This window comes from Sipha flava, unplaced genomic scaffold (assembly GCF_003268045.1).
Source record: "Sipha flava isolate LNK unplaced genomic scaffold, YSA_version1 64_pilon_pilon, whole genome shotgun sequence".
Classification (NCBI taxonomy): Eukaryota; Metazoa; Arthropoda; class Insecta; order Hemiptera; family Aphididae; genus Sipha; species Sipha flava.
This window is the reverse complement of record NW_020273604.1, coordinates 478,832-493,924: the sequence shown is the minus strand read 5'-3', so window position 1 is coordinate 493,924 and position 15,093 is coordinate 478,832. Positions and strand designations below refer to the sequence as shown.

The 15,093-nt window shown below is 34.3% G+C and overlaps 1 protein-coding gene across 3 annotated transcripts; it reads left to right on the top strand.

The window, feature by feature from the left end:
• Positions 1-252: 252 nt before the first annotated feature.
• LOC112691598 lies at positions 253-9,028 on the top strand. 3 transcript variants are annotated; one of them, XM_025565905.1, is made up of 11 exons: positions 253-339; positions 3,238-3,692; positions 6,468-6,569; positions 6,729-6,830; positions 6,947-7,039; positions 7,098-7,190; positions 7,333-7,488; positions 7,583-7,693; positions 7,752-8,070; positions 8,130-8,311; positions 8,479-9,028. In XM_025565905.1, exons 3-11 carry the CDS (start codon positions 6,517-6,519, stop codon positions 8,909-8,911), a joined length of 1,542 nt encoding a protein of 513 aa, XP_025421690.1. In that variant the 5' UTR covers positions 253-339; positions 3,238-3,692; positions 6,468-6,516; the 3' UTR covers positions 8,912-9,028. The 3 variants fall into 3 exon arrangements, with proteins under 3 accessions (XP_025421690.1, XP_025421693.1, XP_025421692.1); XM_025565908.1 differs by having other exon boundaries at positions 317-335; XM_025565907.1 differs by lacking the exon at positions 253-339 and adding an exon at positions 2,037-3,143.
• Positions 9,029-15,093: the final 6,065 nt, after the last annotated feature.

Genomic DNA, 15,093 nt, shown 5'->3' with positions numbered 1-15,093 from the left:
TATGATTTAAAATATAGTCTTATGATAATTAACCTTGTTATATTTTCTTGCATGTATATATACATGTATTTATGTATGTATTCAATATTTATTTATACACAATTTATATTTGTTAAAATAATTAATTAAATTAAATAAAATTATTAGACAATGTATGGTTTTTGCAAAGTTGATTTGGAATTTTAGAAAAAAAAAACATTAATAATCACATATACTTTTTAATTTGTAGATTGCTCAACTATAATAAGAAAAATTTGAATGCTGAGTCGTAGAACAACATAATATAAATGGAAATTTTCAATCCAATTTTATGTTTTTGTTGCTGCAGTATATTTGTAGGTAATATCATAAATTAATAAATCTTAAATAGTATTTAACTGTTTATTGAAATGCAAAAAATATGTAACAGTAGGTAGAAAAATCTTGTTCATATTTATATGTTGCACAAAAGGGGATCAAATATCTTAAAACAATCTCGACCAGTTGCTTTTGATCATTTTGAACAGTTAACCAAAAATCAATTAGTTTATTATCATTGAATATATTTTTCATCGTTCTGTTATTTACCAGATACTTTAATTCATCTTACTCCTATTCAAAAAGATTTTCTATTTTTTCAATACTCCAGAGAAGTGGATTTCTTATCCTTGTATTATTTGTATCAGATTGATGAAAAATTATAAAAAAAAAAAAATGTTCTTAATGTTATGGCCATGGGTACTTAAAGTGTTCAGATATTTCATTTTTTATCTCCTGTGATAGACATTCATATGAATATTCTAAAAAATGTTGATCCGTTTGCCATGTTTCCCATTTGGTTGAATTTTTTTCATAATTATCATAATTTGACGAGAATAGTTGTTATATAATACAATTCTAGTAACGTAAGATTTGAGTAGTAGAAATAAAAAACATAAAAAAATTTTTTTAATCATGTTAAATTGTCTTATTGTTTTATAAGTGTTAATCTAACGAAAATAAAATATTACCGTTGTGTGAGTTACAAAAATAAAAGATTATTTTAACTAAAATAATTATTTTTCACTCTTAGCGTATCTAATATTGAATACGTTTTTAATGTACTAATATTAGGTTCTTGTTCTAACTATTCATTCGATAATAATAATCTTAAATTATCAGCATTCGATGACGTTGGAATATTTGCGCATCCCGAGGTACTTATTATAAGTGTGTCGACCTCGCTATGGACCCATGGTACATAAATCCGAAACAAGTGGTTTGTTTTATGTATGCCACTAATTCATTGTTTACGAGTTATCCTAAAATGAGTGCAGTAACAAAATCATATACAAGCAGGGGCGTCATTTTAACTTTTGAAAGGGTGGGGCAACTGTTTAAATTTTCCGACTTCATAATATTTAAAAAATTATGGTGACCTACATATTTAATTATTTATGGACCATAGACTACCAATAAAATATTTTTTCGGAACAAAACATGTAAGGATTAGTAATGAATAATGATGTCATGATGATAAACAAAAAACATGAAACGCTTCAATTTACCCAATTAAATAATAACATTAAAGATAGTAAAACATTCTTTACTTATCTTGTAGGCTGTAAGTTACATATCAATAGTTTTAATGGAATAATAATGTAAATTTAATTAAATAAATACTTATAATTTTATTATTTGTAGATTTAATACTTTACAGAACTTATAAAAACATAAAATTGTATCTCAAATATAATGTACCGTAGTTTGAGGTGAATAGGAACGATTTTAACAGTTTTTTTTATAGATTATGAGTTCAATTTTTATGGTATCGATATCATGAAAACTGTTTTATAAAGGTCACATATATAGAAATATATAATATACCAAAAAAAAGTTTATAATAGCGTAATAACGATTGTCATAAACCGGGGAGGATCCAGCGTTTTCCTACTTGACCGTGAACGTGTAATTAAAAGAGAATAATATCTGAGATCTGAGTGCAAAACAGTAAATAAAAATGAACTATTTACTAATTTTAGCAACTGATCATCGGACAAAGAATTGCCGACTTTTTTAAATTTCTCAGAGTAGGGCATTTGCCATAGTCTGCTACCCCCCAAAATGACGCCCCTGTATAGTCTGTACAGTCTTATGCTTATCCATTTTTTCTTACCGACTGTGGTTGACTTTTGATGTACGACTGAGTTTATGTATCCGATTTTTACCGTTTAAACGGCAATTATTGACTGCGGGTTTTACTATGTAACAATGGTAATTTGTAAAGTGCGGCAAACCAGTATTTTTTCTAAGAGTCGATGCGCAAACTGCGGCAATAAAAAAAATTGAACGTTACACAATCTGCGACAAAACCGATATGATACATTTTACAAGCCGCGGCAATTTATTTTATACGCCTACGATATTATGTGGTACACAGCAAGAGATATGTGTCTATGCCGTATCGTTTAATTAATTATGTTGCGTCTTGCGCACAAAATAGTAAGGTAATCCAAATGTGTATTGAAGTTATAACGAAACCAACCAGACATCGATTGCTTTACTTTTGATAATTCTAGTTAGCGCCTACTTACTATATTGTTAGACAGAACGATATAATGTTATGCGTTGTCGTCCTCAGGCGGTCTTGCGATCAATACACGTGTCCAGTTTGCGTCCGTAGACTCTGTTCAATCGTTATCGTTTCCGACGTGCAGCGTATCTTTCGTACACGAACACGATTTAATCGTGGTATCACGCGCGCGATCTGCGTTCCGTGGCTTGACGCCGCCGTCGCGTGCAAACGATTATCGCAAATCGAAATATTAAATAATAGGAGACGTAAAATAATCGTAAACGGTACGCCGATCTCGTTCCTCGGCAACTTCTCGTACCCGTCGCTGCCCATCGACCTTGCGCCGCGCAAATCGATTTATTTCGATACACGGAATCGGCTACGATACAACGCGTATACGTACGGTGTACTATTTTTTTTTTTATTTTTTGTCTTTCGTCTTTGCTCCTGCACGATTAAAACGAATCGGTTCTACTGCGCACGACCACTGTCGGCGTCGTCGTTCGCGTTAACCTTGACTCTTATTGAATTGTATACGGACGTGAGCGGTTTAAAGCGAACGTTTAAACGATCGTTTCACGGGTGTACCGCGTACGCGTACGGTTCTGCGGTACGTTCGTATGCGCATATTAACATGGTCGTGATGTTTCACGAGCGCGTACCAGTTTTAATTACGGTTTATTTTATTTTCTTACTCTGCCTAGGTAATTGGTTGGGATCGTGATGGATAACCAGCAGTACTGCTCAGGGCGTGTTTACCGAGAGAGCCGCAACCACCGTCCCGTCGACCGAAATTAAAGCACGAAGTGTTTTCGTACTTATCATCGCTGAATAATTACCAACACCGAGTAGACCGTATCGCGATTGATTCGTATACCTCATTGACGAACGATCGTTGACTTTTGATCGTTTATGCTCAGCGGTACTTGGGTTAGATACATTTCTTACGTTCTTATCGGTCCGGGAACAGAACTCCGAATACGTCCCTGCGCCATGCACCCGTGGTTCGTCGACGGTTTTCCCGTTTGCTTACCACACGCTTTGTGCTTCGCCGATCGCACCGAGAACTTATAATTGGTACACGCGCACAGGAAGAGGAGGAGGTACATGGACATCGAGGTCACGTGATGAATACGCTGTAACGTGAATTACCGCTAAGGTAAATTACATGGTATTGAAATCAGCGCAAGAGGTACACATATGTTATTATTAAAACATATTCATTATTCGAACAAATATCGTTTTCGCATTACGGTTAGGTTTAGGTTATACTCTGAACGAATGTCGTTAAATATTGTTACTGGCCCCCCCGGACACGCACGACGCGTTCGTCAATCAGACGTCAAACGGTTTTTATTATTTTTTACCGCCGACAAAAAAAAATAATAATAATAATAATAATAATGCTTTTGTTCTAAACGTTTGAAAATAACATCAACGGCGATTGCGCGGGTGCAGCGTGCGTTACTCTCTGTGCGAGTATATACTTCTACGGAGCCACGATTTTATCGGCTTCGTACCGCCCTAACCGGATGATGAATTTTTCATTCGGAACCGGTCGTACCCGGGGCCCGGCTTTGGATACGATCGACGCGTGCCGACGGCATAAGGCGCCGAAATCAGAAGGGCGCGTGAGAGGCGTTAAAATTAGAATTAAATCCGATCGATCGTTGGCGACGCAAATTATCTATTAAGCGTTAATTAAATTACTTAATTTTTTTGCAATTTATAATTTTTCAACGGTTTTTTCAAATATATTTGCCAAAACATTCATCACAAAAAATACCAATTATTATTATTATGTTCCCCATAAATTAAATTTAAAATAATATCTAAATTAAGCAACTTTGAAGCATTGATTAAATATACTCAACTTAAATATAATATTTAATCAATGGTTAAAGTAATCAAATAGCAAATAAAAAAAAAAAAAAAAAAGTGCTAAGCATTAGAATCATAGATTTTAAAAATAGTATTTAGTAATTTATTTTATAAATATCATGTATTTTAAAGTATGTGCTTATGTCATTTATGCATACATTCATATTTACAGTTTATACATAATATATATTTTTTTCTTCGAATTATAATGTAAAATTAATCGTAATTTTTGAATTTTCATATATATATATATATTTATTTCGCGTCGAAAAATCAAATTAATTTTTGTACTGATGCTAGCATTCAGTACGAAGATCGACTTTCTCATTCTAAAAGAAGATGGTTTTCTTCCAGCCATTGAACGAATAATAATAATATTTCATGGATCTTAATTTATATTTCAATCAACTTGCCCTTATATTAATATTTTTAGAATCTTGGTAATTGTCGAAAAAATAGGATCACTAAATTATTAATATGATTTATATCACGATTAAAGACATAAAACACTACTAATGTTGATTAGGTAAATGTTTTGCATTTATATTTTAATATTCGGTTTAATCGAGATTAATATTTCACCAACAATAATATTAAAATATAATTGAAAATTATATTTTCTTGACAGTATAAATGTAAGAATATAAAAATATTAAAAATAATAATATAAAATAGTAACATATGATGTGGATTGTTCATGAATATCACGTTTTAAAATTTAATAAATGACATGCACGGGCAGAGACAACACGACTTAAATAATGAGGACCCAACACAGATATACAAATGTTAACATTTAAATTATTCCGTCTTTGGTTAAAACGCATCATTTTCTGTTTGAAACAATATCAATTGTTAGTTTTATTAACAGAATAACACAAAGTTCTACAAAACTTTAAATATAAATTATGATAAATAAAAATTATATTATTTTTATACATTTTTATTACAGTACGACAGTGATGATTAAAAAAGTTAATATTTTCTGTACCGTTTAAAACAAAAAACATAGTCATTTACTTTTATTATAAAATCAAAAACTGTTGGCTAAAAAGTGTTATTATATTATATTAATCGTATTTACAATTTATAAATAATATTACATACATAACATGCTATGGATTTCAATTATATTTGTTTATTGTTGAATCTCAACATTGCATTTTGTCATTCGTCGTTCAGCAGTATCCAAGTATTGTAACCGACAACTTAAATAGAAAACAGAATTAGCAGCTACTGTTATAAGTATGTATATCTATAATAATATTTTGAATTAAAATTAGATTCGATCTACAGAAGTTATGAACACACGGAGGTAGTCTTTTTCTAACTTTTTTCTCACTTCAACTACCGGCCCACGGTGAGCAACGTCAAACAAATCATCCTATCATAGGAGAGGGATGTGGGGCACACGTGTCGAGTCTTTTACTAGCGAGAACAACACGAAGTATAAGTTGTCTTCATCTGAATCGTATTGGCAAACCCAAAATCATTTATCGTTAAATGTACATATCATCATGATCTTCAAGGATTACAACGAAATTTTACAATATAATTTTCATAATAAACGTTTCCTTTTATCATTTTACATCGTATACCCGGAAGGTACATAAAATATTTCGGATTTATGAATACGATAACAAGAAATATTGATATATAAGTTACAAACTATCAACAGCTAATGACAACTTATATAAATATTAACTATTTTATCGTTTTTTCGTGCCATTGTCCAAAACATGTCTGAATTCAACTATAGTAACATAAACGTTTATGTTTAGCGCAAATTTTTTGTTTAAACCATTGTTCTAATAAATGGAAAGCAGGATAAATTAAAAAAATTAATGGACCTTAGTAAAGTAACAGAATACTAATAATATGCTAGTTGACTTACATTAGGAGTTATGAAAAAAGACTTTACATTGATCTTAAAACCTATTTAAACTTCTTAATCTGGCGCAAATCATGTAAAAACTTCATTACTAAATGTCATTGTAACTTATCAAAATAACACAAAGACCTTATATTAAAGTGTAAATTATAACTTTTTCAGATTCTCATAATCTATTTAGAGTATTTGATAATAGAATACAATAAATAAGATGAGTGCTTCCAACATGATGAGTGAAATCAAAACAGGCAAGCAAATCAAGAGGTAACACATTCAAATTCATTCCAAACATGTTTTATATTTTAACATTGAAAAATAATTTATTATTATTTTGAATGATTCTTAATAATCATAAATTCACTTTTAAATTATTCTTTTTAAGAAATTCTAAATTTTTGTGATTAACTTATCAAATCAATATAGGACTAAGGAATATCCCACGATTGTGGAAAGTTATGTGCGTGATGGATGTCCAAATGGAAAAAGAGAAAAAAAAAGGATTTGCAAAGCTTTATCTAAGGATGGGTATGATCAAATAGTTAAATATTTTATAGATTTAAATTTTTAAATATTTAACTAAGTGGTTACTAATTATTACCTTTATATCTGACTATAATAGTAATGTATGCCTTAATGTTTAGAAATAACGGAACTCAACAGAAGAAATTGAGCAAAAATACGGCAAAAAAACGTAAACGCGCTCAGCAAATGGAATCAACCACAAGCGTCATTGAGTAGAGTTAATTTAATTTTTTTAAAATTCGTTTATCTAAATTCATTGTTATTCTACAGAACAGTGACTCAGTATGAAAGTCTACCGAAAAATACTAATTCAAAAGTGGTACCAAATGAAATTATCAATTCTACTGATGGACCTCATAATAGGTATTTATTATAAAATAATAATTTAGTGTACAAAAAATATTTTTTTCGCTAACACAAAGCTTCTTATGATTACTATTTTGTTTTACTAAACCAAATTGTATAAATCTATATCCATTATATTTTAAACTAAACTTAAATCTAGTGGTCAAACAACATCGAATAATTACAAGTCTTCAGATCATAATGGAACCAAAAATGTTGAAATAAAAACTAACGTGATTATAAGCACAGATAAAAACGAAAAGGTTTTGGAAGATTTAAAAGTGCCAAAAATCCAAACCAAAGGAAATGGAAATTGGTATATTATTATTTATAACAAATGCATTTATGATTTATTCTATTAGTGCCACCGAATTTTTATTTATTAACAAATAATTGTTTATGTTTTCCAGTGCAATTAAAGAAGTTGACGAAAATCTGTTCAATTTACCTAGAGACGTTGCTCTAGCCCATTGTATTGCAGAAGATTTACGTATGGAAAGAGGAGTCGCGGTTCAATTCAAGTAAAACTATTTTAAATTTACATTGATTAAAACAATAATTATTTTTTTCGCTATCTAGACGTTATTTTGGAGGCATTGGTCAACTTATGGACCAAAAACTTACCGTAGGCGATGTTGGAGTGGTGGTTAAAAACGAAACAGAATATGCTTTTTATCTGGTGACAAAAAATTATTGTAACGGCACGTCGACAATGTTATCATTGTCACATGCATTAAAGTCGCTCGTAGAAAAAATGCAAGAAAGGAAAATAATCAAACTAGGCATTCCTCAAATTGGCTGTGGAACAGATGGATTGGAGTGGTCAAAAGTTAAACCACTTATTGAAGATATTTTTGCCGGATCCGGAATTGAAATAACTGTTTGTGTACCAACAAAAGTAAGTGTTGGAAATAATAGAATATTTTATTGTTTTCATAATCATAAACCTACTTTAAGATATTCTATCGTCCATCACCACCTCAAATGAAAGTGTATATAACACCTAGGAAACTATTGGAAATTAATAACAAGCTAAGTGACTTATTATTACTGATTGATATTGAACAAATAAAATCAAATCATTTGAAAAATGGCTTGGTAGATGCTGTAAACTTAGAATATCCTTCTTTCAAAGAAAAGTAATTATTTTACAACTGTATTACATTATTTTAATTGTTGTTAGCTAAATATATTATAAATAATTAAAACAAAAATAAAACGTGATCATCAGTGCTGAGCACTCTTAACAATGATCTAAATGTAATTCGTACGTTTTAAATCCTCATTTTATTTTGTCCGACCATAGATTAATGAAGGACATTAAAACTAAAGCATTGAAGCCTGGTGACGTTACCTCTTATTTTATAAAGAAAGAAAATATACACTGTTTATTCACTAGTCAGTCAGCATATTACAGTTCACTAGAAAAAGAATTTTTAACAATAAAAAACTACGTAAGGAGAAGTTATAGGAACTTTGCCATTCAGAGTGGTCCCATAAAACCAACTGCATACTTTAAGCACATATCAAGAGTTGTGTTATTGTTGCGTTCAATAATTTATGGATCAGAATTATGGTTATGCGGTGATAGTGATCAGACCAACGAAAAAGAAGTGTACGAGCACTATTGTAAACAAGTTTTTGAGGAAATTAGACTTTCAACAAAGTCGAAAGATAGAAATAATCTTCAGATAGGCAAAAGAAACAATCCACCGAAAATTAATTTTCAAAGAAAATAATTTTCGAAAATCCATAAGAAAAAACGTACACGATTAATCAAAATACTAACACAGTTGTGCATTTAAACGAATTATAAATTATTTAAATTATAGCTTATCATAATAGTTTTAAGTTTTCGGAGTATTTGTAGTACACATTATTTTTATAAACATAGAAATACAAGTATACAGTTTTTGCATTATATTTCGATTTCACAAAAAAATTTATCCACTCAATATAAAAATTTAAAAATTGCGTTAAGTGTAAAATATAGGTTTTCATTTCGTGAAATGGAAAAAATAAATGTCCATTAGATGAACCTTAAAACGACTTACGCGATTTTATTATATTATCTTATTTTGAAAAAAAATAATTTTATGTTTTTTTTTACAAAAAAAAGTTCAAGTTGTCGCGGCACACCCTTTGGGAAACACTGTACTATAGATAGAAAAAATATTTCACGATGCGATTCAATATAAATTCGATTATTATTATAATTATCGTGATTTATTATTCTATCGGCATGCAAGGATTGGCCGAGATTGTAGGTACATTTACAGTTTTATAATTTATCATTTATATTATTACGAGCATTATTATGTTTGTTCTCTGAATGGTTTATAAATATGTGACAAATATTATTTTGATCGTTTATGGTTATGAACGAGGCTTGAGTAATGAAGCCCTTGCAGCTCCCAAAATTCTGCCTGTTCAAGTTATATGTTTAAGTCGTTTAAGATAGAGGATTGCCAAAATAATTCATGCACTGAGCCGCTGAAAGAGTCGGCGCCGGTCGTACACTACAAATATAATAATACTTCAGCCTAAGCGTTTGTTTGTTTATTAATTTCCGTTAGTTCGTGCATTCGTTGACGAGTGTTAAACAGTGTCTACCGGCATACGCGCCCGCAGGGGAGGTTAAATGGGCCATTGCTCCAACTGGGAATTTTTGTTTCAAAACCATTGTTAATTTAATACCACGCATATTGATTATAACATAACCTTATTGAGATCCATTTATGAAGTTTAGTACATTTTATTATATTATTAGATAATCTAAAATGTATAATCTTGAACGTATTTATTAGTTTACAATGTTTACACATGACTGCATATCGTTTAAAACTATAAACTCTCCCCGAGTACCGATTTCTATGGTATTTGATTTTGTTCTCGTATATTTTCAGGTACACGTTGTTTCGGCCCTTAGAATTTTGATCTTGCCCCGGGTGGGATTTTATCCTGTGGACGGGTTTTTCAACCGGTTCCCGTTTTATTTCACTTGTCACTTTGTTACGCAACACTTGTTACTTCTTCGCGGTGAGCTCGTTTTACACTCCGGCCGAGATGAACGCAAACGAACCGTGTCCCTTGCCGAGCGCTGAGGGGGTCGACCGTTTGGGCGTTGCTGCTCGTTCCAGTTGTCACCGGCCGAGGAGAGATGCGCGTCGGATTCTCGTTCGTCCGGTCATGCAACAACGGAACGCGTCGCAATTGGTGCCCGTACACCAGAGGATTTATTTGTTTTTATTTCGACCCGGTCTTTCTGGTCGGTGAAGAACCGAGAGACTTGATCCGCGCAGGACTATATCCGCCGGATTTTCATTCACAGCGGATTGAATCCGTCGAACACCACGGACGGTAGGACTTTTTTGAGGATTCAGTCCTCCACAGCCCGAATCCGTCGTAAAATCCTCTCGTGTACGGGCACCTAATGCGATCCGAACGCGCACGTGTTTATCGATGGCCAAGGGCGTAAATATTACACATCGGGATGAGCAAGTTGGTTTCATAAATTCTGGTGATATTTTCGATTTCTAACCTGTTTGTTTACCAGCTGAGATTTTGACAATGCGACGGGGAGGGCTGAACCGCCGGTGTCTGAACGTAAAAACAAAATCTTAGTAGGTGCAACCGCAATGCGTGCCGAGTGTATCGGATTACGCCTGCAACTTTAAAACGGTCTTGTATCCAAAATACGGATCGCTATTATTTGTACAATGTACACCATAAACGCCAGTGTGGCAATGGCCCATACAAATTGTGTTCGGAGCCACCGATTCTCTTATGGAGGTGGAGGTTGTGCTATGCACATAGTTTTCATGTCGATAACGTATTTGTGATTCCTTCATAGTTGACAAATATTACATTATATATGTACGTCGAATTACTTACGAAGAGCCGTATTTTACATTCTAACCATTTTAAAACGGAATTTTTTTATTTTATCCCGAAACCCCCATTTGTACGCTACTGTATATCACATATGCAGTGATGCGAACAGGGTTCATTTTCGCGGGGGAGGGGGATGAGATGAAGTTTAGTTAACTACATATTTCGGGGGTGGATCACAACCCTAAACCCTCCGAGTTGTTGCTCCACTGCGTGCATGTATACATGTGTGGCATCCGTGCGTACGCGAGCAGAGCAACATGTTGACTATGTTATTCTTGCATCATTACGAATTCACTATGGGCAAACGGTAATATTGACAAATCGTGCGCTAATTGCATTTGATTACGGTATTATAATCAGTCGTTCGACTGTTGCCGTATAATAACATTAATAAGTAATATAACCTTTTGAACGACGTCGACATCGCGAGTATCAGTCGGTCATCGTTAATTATCGTTACGCGACATTGACATCGTTGTTCGTACCAGTCGGAATTGGACTACGAACATTATTGCTCCTAAGGGCACCGTGTTCGAGAAAAAACTGTCGGACGACAGCAAAAAGAAAATCAAAAAATCGATTAGGTTCGTGCGAGATCGTTTCAATACGCGTACCTACATGCCGACGCGGTGGATCTTATTGTCTTAATGTTTATGATATTCGTTTATAGTGCAGCCGGGACGGGATCCGAAAACTTCAGTTTGTGTGACCACGTGTCATCCGGGAACGGACGGAGGAGAAACTGAACGGACTATTATGGCGTAGCCGGCGAGAATAAATGCTCCACCGCGAAACGCAAGTTTTCCGCACAATCTGTCCATATTACGTAAAACCAAATGAACTCATCGACTGTGCACCGTTCGTCGCGCGTGTCAGCAGACTGCAAAGTAATAATGATAATTATAATACGTCCGTGAATTATTGCGGTTCGAGCAAATAATCAATTGTAAATGTTCGAACTTCGAGCACATTACACCGTAACTAATTACCAATCAGAATATAACACGTACGCAGATACGACGTTGGTCTTATCGTTTTTAATCATTCGCGTGTATTATTGCCATTCGGTGACCCGGTTAGCAAACCGTAATGTAACATTATGTGCCCATTCAATATGATTTTTCGCGACACTCGAACGGGTTCGTATAGTTTTACGCACTTTTTCGACTTGGCACCGTCGTGTTTATCGAAACCGCGAAGAAAATTGATGTGGCCGTCATGATGCACGTGTTGATTGTACCCAAGTCGAGCGTAGCTGACTGACGAGTCTTGATCGAACCGAACTTGGACCCGGCCGACAATTATCGGTTTTTAATTCCTCCGTGCCCCGGTTACGTCAACATTTTTACCGCGGACGCTGTGGGTTTTCGCGGTATCCCCGTTGTACCGCGTTTCAATTGATTCATTAGAATTGTGTATTATTATTATTGTAAACGGTAGTCTTGCAAACATATCCGATTGCATTACCACCCAATGGGCGTGCATAATGCAAACAGTAGTCCGTTTTCATTAGCGCGGGTAATAGCTATAACAAGTAGGTACGGTTAATGTGCATGTTAAAATTATCGTTATTATTATAATCATTCGTAGGTGTACGTGTCTCGCGGGTGTTGGCTGTTGTCAACGGGCAACGGTGTATCGATATTTTTTAAACGAGTTGAACGTCCGGAGGTACTCGGCCCGTGGCAACAGCCCCGTGCGTTTCCCCTAGAACAAAAAAACGATTTCGACCGTTCGACGATTAACATGGTATATTAATAATAATGGTAATAATAATGGTACATCGAGATTAGTACGAAAACCAACCGGCCGACCGGTGTCGTCGCGCACTGCGCAGCTATGAACATTCAGACAACTAAAAACAAACGCAAGCGATACGTACGTACGTGTTTCGTGTAATAGGTACGTAATTCGCATACGACTATTTTCCGTTCAAAATCGTTTACCGAAACACGGAGGTACATCGCCTAAAACAAAACTTACTCGCATCTATAGGCTAAAGCACTTTAATTGTATAATCGTTAGTAATAGTATTGACCTAATGAAATGGCTTCTTCTTTTTTTTTCTGTGCAACAAATTAATATTTCAGTACACACATTATATTGCATACGGTAAAATTAATTTGTTCTTGCCGTGCGTGGACGAATGATATTTTAAGCCGCGTCCACATTAGCGTAACAAAACGACGAACAAGATAAAATATAATAATAATATACATGTATAATTATCGTGTGTAACAAATGGGCGAACTCGTAACATTCTATCGCAGTGTTTCTCAACTGGTGTTCCACGGAACCTATGGGTTCCGTGAGCTTGGGCGAAGGGTTCCGTGAGAAGTTTGGGAAAATATAAATGAATTAGCAATATTTTGATTTGAACATAGAACTCAACATAGAACTGGAATCGACGCATTTCCCGATGTGAGGTGCGTATTTTATAGCTTTTCGGGGTGTACAAAGACTAAGAATAAGTTTCGAAATCAACTGAACGCGGCTCCGGACTTACGAATCCAATTTTCAGGAATAACTTCAGATTTAAAAAACGGTTATGAAAAAAACTATGGATAGGTTCCAATCTTCTCGTTGAATCTATCTTAGAGGTAATGAGAGACAAATATCAAATTTGAAGCTTTGATGTGTAAATTTATAATATTGTAATATTACCCAATATAATAGGTACCCACTACCCGAAAACGTTGACTACCCACAAAATCGGGTATTACCCACATCAAATCAAGAGTACTAATAAATAATACATACAGCACATGTAATATACCTTAACGTTGTGCCCAAATTAATTAAAAAAATGATATCATACTGACCGATCATTAAAACGCTTTTGCAAACTCATCATGGGGATGGCAATAATAATTGTTTTTCAAAGATTTTTTTTTTTCTACCATTTCATTTGTTATCTACACGATAATGTAACACGGTGTTATACAACCGTTTGTTTATTTATTTGCTTACGATTATGTCCATTAGTGCCTTCAACGTTTGATATTAAGTACTCGAGGACGTTTCAGATAATTAAAAAGATATAAATCACAGTACGCGCGTACACATCCAAGACACACCCTCAACACTATAATGATATTTTTTCCCCTCTGTTCGTTAATAATAATGACTGCCGAACATTATTCCGAGGTTACCGTTCGTGTGCGCGATGATATCGCCGTGCACCTTCAACAACGGAAAACAACTGTGAGAAAACGCACGCCTTCGGTTTATTAAAAAAAAAAAAATTAATTAATAAAAATATTACTAATAAATGAAACAGTGCGCAAGCGCAACACACGCGGAACACACCGAGACGGCCAACGTAGAAGGAACACACACCGGTAAACTTGCACGTATTGCGTTGCGTAAAGGGTTATTTTTATTTATTTTTTCCCCGTACAGGAAACCAGAAGTTTCGTTGGCGCGAGCGCAAAACGAATGCTGTTCGAACTTATCGTGCGTGCGAATCGCGTGATGGAAAACAGGACACGTCTCGGACGTGGTAAGATCCCGTTCTGCATACGAACACCGGGATCGCGCGAGAGTCTGGCCACAAAGCCCTGCACCTGTAAGCAGGGACGGAACTAGGGGGTGGAAGACGGGGATTCATCCCCAGGCGTAAAATTTTAGATGGTGTAATTTTTGTAATTATTAACAACTGATTTGATATTTTTAACTTTGTTAACTACTGATATTAGTTTAAAACTTAATAAGTATGATTGTACATTAAAAAATTATCGAGAAGAGGATTTGATTATTGGTCTATGGTAGGGCGTAATTTTAACATTTTCCCCGGGCGTAAAAATTCCTAGTTCCACCTCTGCACATAAGGATGTCGATCTCCTCCAACCTGTCACGACCGTCGCATTCCTACAAGGATCAACCGCGTAAAAAATGACGTACCGTAAATATTTCGAACTGCACAATCTCCTACTTGTCCCTCACGCAAACTCGTCCGCGGACAACCCTTAACGTTGCCGGTGTCGAGTTCCGCTGAATTAACATCGTAGATCGATTATAAAATAGG

Coding starts and splice junctions, on each gene's coding strand:
- LOC112691598 (XM_025565905.1), top strand. CDS start 6,517: ATGAGTGCTTCCAACATGATGAGTGAAATCAAAACAGGCAAGCAAATC. Junction 7,694..7,751: donor GGAGTCGCGGTTCAATTCAA/GTAAAACTATTT, acceptor TTCGCTATCTAG/ACGTTATTTTGGAGGCATTG. Junction 8,071..8,129: donor CTGTTTGTGTACCAACAAAA/GTAAGTGTTGGA, acceptor ACCTACTTTAAG/ATATTCTATCGTCCATCACC.